At 34.2% G+C, this 6,591-nt stretch overlaps 2 protein-coding genes across 2 annotated transcripts in view; one reads left to right on the top strand and one right to left on the bottom strand.

Moving 5' to 3' along the window:
* Nucleotides 1-2,280, top strand: part of LOTGIDRAFT_174560 (hypothetical protein) — a gene marked incomplete at both ends in the record, with an annotated part of 7,112 nt that extends 4,832 nt beyond the window's left edge. Inside the window, one exon of the mRNA XM_009053897.1 lies at nucleotides 2,186-2,280. Coding sequence (XP_009052145.1) covers nucleotides 2,186-2,280 — 95 coding nt within the window. The remainder of the gene's footprint in view (nucleotides 1-2,185) is intronic.
* Nucleotides 2,281-3,373: 1,093 nt separating this feature from the next.
* Nucleotides 3,374-6,303, bottom strand: LOTGIDRAFT_174559 (hypothetical protein; the record flags this gene model as incomplete). The annotated part of the gene is made up of 2 exons (XM_009053896.1): nucleotides 3,374-3,723; nucleotides 6,249-6,303. The coding sequence occupies 2 exons, from the start codon at nucleotides 6,301-6,303 to the stop codon at nucleotides 3,374-3,376; spliced, it is 405 nt and encodes a 134-aa protein (XP_009052144.1).
* Nucleotides 6,304-6,591: the final 288 nt, after the last annotated feature.

The following is a 6,591-nucleotide window of genomic DNA, read 5'->3' as shown; positions in this document are numbered from 1 at the left end:
TTTAAATGGGATGAAGAGATTCATGAAGGAGATTTGAACACATGGAACAGCTGGCTAGAACATTTATCAGAATTAGAATACCTTACAGTACCAAGATGCTTTAAACCGAACAATTTCGGTAAGATTAAAGAACAACAGATACACCACTTCAGTGATGCCAGCAATAAAGGATACGGAGTTGTATCATACATCAGAATTATAAATGAAGAAGGAAAAATCTATTGCAATCTTATGATGTCTAAATCAAGAGTAGCACCCCTCCAAAAGAAGACCATACCCAAAATGGAACTCAACGCAGCAACCATAGCCGTCAAATTACATCATAAAATTACTCAAGAACTAGATGTCAAAAGGGACAACATATACTTTTGGACGGATAGCCAAACAGTTCTGCGCTATATTGCAAACCAGAGAAGCCGTTTTAATACATTTGTTGTAAATAGACTGACGGTTATACACGAAGGGTCAAACGTCTCTCAATGGAACTACGTTAGAATACAGAATGAAAATGTGAAGAAGAGCAGTAAGCTTATAAAACTGGATTCATATTTACAGAAGGGAGTAATAGTAGTAGAAGGAAGACTTGAAAGAGCTGACATACCTCAAAGTACCAAACATCCGGCAGTCTTACCGAGGGAATCATAAATTACAGCACTGATACTGGATGATATACACAGAAAACCTGGTCATCATGGTAAAAACTCTATGTTAGCCAAATTAAGAGAGAAGTATTGGGTGTTGCAGGCTGTTACTGCGATAAAACAATTAGTGAATAAATGTGTTACATGCAGGAGATACCAAGCAAAGACTGGATACCAGAAAATGGCTGATCTTCCTGTGAAACGTCTTGCTGTAAATGAACCACCATTTAGCCACACAGGAATAGATTATTTCGGACTCATAGACATTAAAAGAGGACGCACAATAGTAAAAGGATATGGAGTCGTCTTTACTTGCTTATCAATCCGTGCGATACATTTGGAAATGGCGCATTCCCTTGACACGGATTCTTGTGTAAATGCCGTCAGAAGATTTCTATGTAGAAGAGGAAACGTTAAATCCATATTGACAGATAATGGTACCAATTTTGTTGCGGCATCAAAAGAGTTATCAGACATTGATTGGACATTTAACCCTCCACCTGGATCACTTTTCGGGGGTATATGGGAGCGGCAGATAAGGACAATCAGGAAGATTATGTTTTCACTAGAACAAGTGATAAACCTGAATGATGAAAATCTGCAGACACTTTTCTGTGAAATTGAACATATTGTGAATAGTCGACCAATATCGCGAAACTCAGATGATCCAAATGATTTGGAAGGGATCACACCAAATCATCTGTTACACCTTAACAACAAAGACAATGTTCCAATTGGAATATTTACCAAAGAAGATAATTATGCGAGAAAGAGATGGAGACAAGTCCAGTATTTGTCAAATTTATTCTGACAATTCTGGTTGGATACGAGAATATCTTCCGAGCCTACAAGAACGTCAACGATGGATGCAACTGTGACGAAATTTCCAAATCGGAGAGATTGTTCTATTAGTTGACAATTTAACCCAAAGAAGTAGTTGGTCTTTAGGAAAGATAGAAGAGATGTTTCCTGATAAGAAAGGAATGGTCAGAATAGTGAAGTCAAAACCAAATCAGCTTCTTATACGCGACCTATAGACAAGTTGTGCTTAACCCTTTGAACCCTGAGTGTAAATGAAAAAAACGTCATATACCCTGAACTCCAAGTAATAAAAGTAAAAGCGTATGACGTTAACGTTGTATGACGTCACTTAGCAACGGCCGGTATACCGGCTGGTCGGGTATATATTGCGTTAGTGTTTGGCCAGTATACCGGCCGCTAGGGTTGAAAGGGTTAATATTGGAAGACGCGTTAAATTAATGTGTAATATGTGATTGTGTCATCTATGTGATACATATATGCAGTGTATTTGATATATATATATTGAAATCAATTTAATATTATTTGTGCCAAAGTTATTGGTGTTAAAGTCCATTTAATTTGTGTCTATAGCATTTGTTATCTGTGAAATTGGTGTTAATAATCGTTGCGATATTCATCTTCACAATTAGAGAGCCGGAATGTAGATACCAAATGTTCGAAAGTTATGTGTTTAGGATTATAATTTAGACTGCGTTTCGGACTAGTAAATTTTAACCAATCAGACGTTTGTTTACGACCATACGGGGAAGAAATAGTCCAACATGGTGGAAAGAAATTGAGAGAGAAGACAATAATTGCAGATTTGATGACTATTTAGATAGATTTCTAGCTTGGAAGCACACAAATTCGTTAAACGCCATTGAAAATGAGGTATCAACTTTTAAAGATAATACACCTTAAGAGTTTTGTTATGTTAATAAATGGTTGTTAATTCAAGATGGTATATTTCGGGTACCTCTAAGCAGAGATTGTCAAGAAGGGCCTGCGAGAGTGACAAGCGGGCTCTATTAGTAACAGAATCTTTCACTGTGCTTATGTAATATGAAATTCATGAAATTCGTTGCCAGATTAAATATTCAGTTTTAATGTAATTGCAGGAACCACAGACGTCTGGTTGAAAATTGGAATGGTGCAAATTAATGCAATCAGTCTCCCTGACATACATAAAATTGTTTAGAAAACCTCTTAACAATCTATATAGTTATCTTAAAATCATAACAAGTTCTATAACTATCATCACCAGGAGAATTAAATGAAACTGACACTTTCAAGACCAATCACTTGAAAGCAGCTTCAAGCTTTACTTACTCTCTGACTACAATGATTTCTGAATCGAATTTTGGCAATCATTTTCATATGAATTGAAATATCAATTACAAAATACTACTGATAGTCTTAGATTGTCTTTAGGTTGATGAAAATGTTAAACACTGGAAAAGTTATTTTTTGTAAACATGATTTAACAGAGGGGAATTTTCATTCCAAAAGATAGGTCATTTTCAGATGAATTTTCTGGGAGGAAAGTGTGTCTATTTCAAGTGTAAAATCACTAAACCTTTTAATTTCTATTGACCCAAAGACATTCTAAGACAAATGGCATAAAGTTTACAATTTTATTTTGAATATTTATGACATGAGAGAAAGAATTCAATTCAAAGCTCAATGTAGTCAGACAGTAGTATTAACACATACATAACATCCCTTATGAGAAATTATGGAATATTATTCATAGATAAGATTTCTTATCACTTTGTGAAAGAGATTCAAATGAGTGATATTTGATTCCATGAGAAATAATTCAATTCATTGGTAAAACAAAGAAATTCAACACATACAATATAAATTGTTAGCTGAATTCAAAATTTATTGATTTCCTTATTTGTCCAAATAAAAGAAATTGAATTAAATTGTTAGTTAAAGAAATAAGGCAATAAATAGTTAGGAGATAAATCAAACTTACAATAAACTGGTACAGTAGCTGATCCCTGTCCACCAGAATTACCCCTACAAGACCATGTTGTATCATCTTGTTTATTTATATTACTTATATTGAGATATAGTGTTTTGTTGTTATCATTTATACATCCACATTTATATCTATTATCTGTTGAACTACTCTCACAGTTTATCATATTACATACAGCAACATTGTTTCTACGGAACTCTACTCCAGAAGGTGAATCTGTAACATTACATTGTAATCTATAATTTTCACCTAACACTGCATAACTTTCAGGAACTCCTCTTATAGTATATTGACCTGTAATATAAATAAAAGCTTGAACCTGGAGCTGGATAAATTATAAAGCATAAAACCAGGATAATTTGATTAATTTTTAAAATGCGCTTTTTCAACTTTCACAAAGAGAATTGAAATGAAATTAAATACGTAAAGGTGCATTGACACCAAGTGGGCTATACTGCACATCACGTCTGACATTATGTGATGTAAACAAAAACACTAGAATTAAGCAAACTAAGGTAAACTAGATCAACAGGTTTCGCGTGGTTCTCAAGGAGTGCGTACCAGTTTTCATTTTTCACCTTTAACTGTTGCGCAAAGTATTGCAACAGTATCATTATTTCCTAACAAGATTAAGCGGATATATAGGTCGTTTAAACTCAAACCATGTTAAACAGATGGCCAAAACTCATATCTTGTTCTCTATATCGCCCAAACACAAAGCATATTCGACAGATCGCTTCAATTCACATATTCCTTACGAGGTCAACTTTGTCACCAGCTTTGTCAAGTTGCATAATTTTATTGGGAAATATGTGATAGTGGAATTACTTTTATTTCAGATGCCTGTGAGAGTCCTATAGCAATAAAAAGCGTATCATTGTAATTATTCAGTCTTGCATAAATGGTATCACAATATAATTACATGGCTAAATGCCCAAAAATTAATATATTTCACAGACAAAGAGCTGACTGCTAGGAATAACTTTCCCATCCAAAAATTACAGCTATCTGCTGCTTTCTAGAAACTACCTTATTCTCCACATATTAAACAACCGGTCTTGAAAACATGTGAACCAATATGACCGCATATATATTCAATAACCTACAGTCTTTAACAACAATTGAAGGGAGCTAACACCGTCAAATAAACTTTATCGTTTTGACCACAAAAGTCTTACAATAAGAATAAAGTAAAATATGCACACAAAAAAAATGAAGATATTTTTGGATAGATCTCGTTAAGCACAATAACTTTTGTTCTGGTCAACAAAGGTCAAATAAAGGAGATATGAGCCTTAAAGGTTTTGAAAATTGCTGTTTTCGGACGGCTGCCAGACGACTGTATCTTTTTCAGGAACTGGCCATAACAGTATCCTATTTTGTTGCAAAGTTTAAAGGTTGATTTCAGTTACGTTACGTAAATGTGAATCTATCCCGAATACCCCAAAAATTTTGTCTGCTATCATGTATAAAGTGTTATATTATGTTCCAAATTTCAAGTGTCTACAATTATTAGATCATGAGATATTCGTTGTTATACGTTAAAAGTTTGAGTTTATACGACAAAAACCAAGTTGCGCACAGTTACTGTAAAAGACATAAAGGGAATGTAGCGATTCACCATTTTACATTTAGATCATCCAGATTCAAATCCTGTCAAATTGCAATTTACAATACAAAAGATGAATTAATAATACAAATTCCAGAATTATTACACCAAAAATTTATTTATGATAACATCCAGGCCTTCAACAACGATTTATGGTTATTTTTTCTTTGTCTTGTGGACAATGATTGCGGTAATAAAAGTCATCATCACGTACACTGCAGTAGAACTCATAGGCCCAAGTGTATCGATGTACAGGTGTGATATTACGGACAAAGGTCATATTTTAAAATTTTTGTTCAATTGATAAAGATTTTTTTAATGGGTCTTTAAGTAAAGGATTGTAGGCTCAACCAGTACAAATTTGATAAAAACTACATCCTGCATCTACATCCACTGGAAGCAGAAGTTAACTAGTCATACACCTATCTACCATCTTTAATCAAAAAACCATATGAACCAAGAGGTGAAAGTCGAAAGTTGTGGAACGAACAATGAATTTCGACCTCTAAGTACTTTGACATTATTTGCAATCCAACGTCTTTTTCAGGTCCTGATTGATTTCATTTATCTGGGTTAAAAGAATTCTTGAGTACAGTGCTACGACATTCTGTATATTCCGAATTCCCACACTTATAACTGGACCCAACAAGCTGAAAAATCTGTATAATGCAACATCTACTCAGCTTAATCATCAATCTCCAATTAGATAATCTCTTGTATTTTTGATAATACATTATATTGATTATGAGATAAGAACAGTTGAGGCGTTTTTAGGCTTTGTTGACTGCCCAGTATCAACACGTGGGATAAATCAAATTGTCCTTAAGGGATTGTAAAGAGTTAAAATGCCTGTGGTTCCTGCAAGAGCTAAATGGAAGTGACACAGCTCCCTCAAGAGAATACGTAACCAACCTACCACAAGACCACAATAACAGAATAATATGTTATATCCCCTTACAAGGTGGAAGCTCTTTTAACTAAAAATTTGCCTTATAAAACTCTTTACTATATCAATTGTTTACTTTTAATGGAATGGAAGAGTTGTGTAATATCAAGTGCAAATCAGAGCGCTAAATAGACTGTTCTTGCACTTGACCTAATTATCGTCAAAGGTTGATTTTTTCAGGGTCTTTAGCAAATTGCTACATTTTCAAAGTCTCACTCTGTGCCACGTGTGGCTCTAGTTTTTATTTCCGGTTGAATTATATACCTGTGTTATATCTTGGGTGACCGCTTGTAACCTCGTATATGCCATATTTGGTCATTTTGACATTTTGGTATGTTCCAATGTTCCTTTTTCTGGGATGAACACGAAAAAACCTCATATACTGTACTATTATACAAGTTTTTGGTTGAATAGGTCGAAGAACTCAAAGTGTTATACGAGGTTTAAATTTTCAAGGAATGAAAATCACGTATAGCGGTAAAAGAAATGGTAAAAAAGATTTTAACAAAATACGAGTTCAAACAGGTTTTTGCGCTTTTCTCGAAAAGTAATTTCGCGTCACATATCGTTATACGAGGTTTCAAGCGGTCACCCACGATATACCTGT

The sequence above is a fragment of the Lottia gigantea genome (assembly GCF_000327385.1).
Source record: "Lottia gigantea unplaced genomic scaffold LOTGIsca_202, whole genome shotgun sequence".
In the NCBI taxonomy this organism is placed as follows: Eukaryota; Metazoa; Mollusca; class Gastropoda; family Lottiidae; genus Lottia; species Lottia gigantea.
The sequence above is the reverse complement of the archived record's forward strand: the minus strand, read 5'-3'. Positions and strand labels throughout refer to the sequence as shown.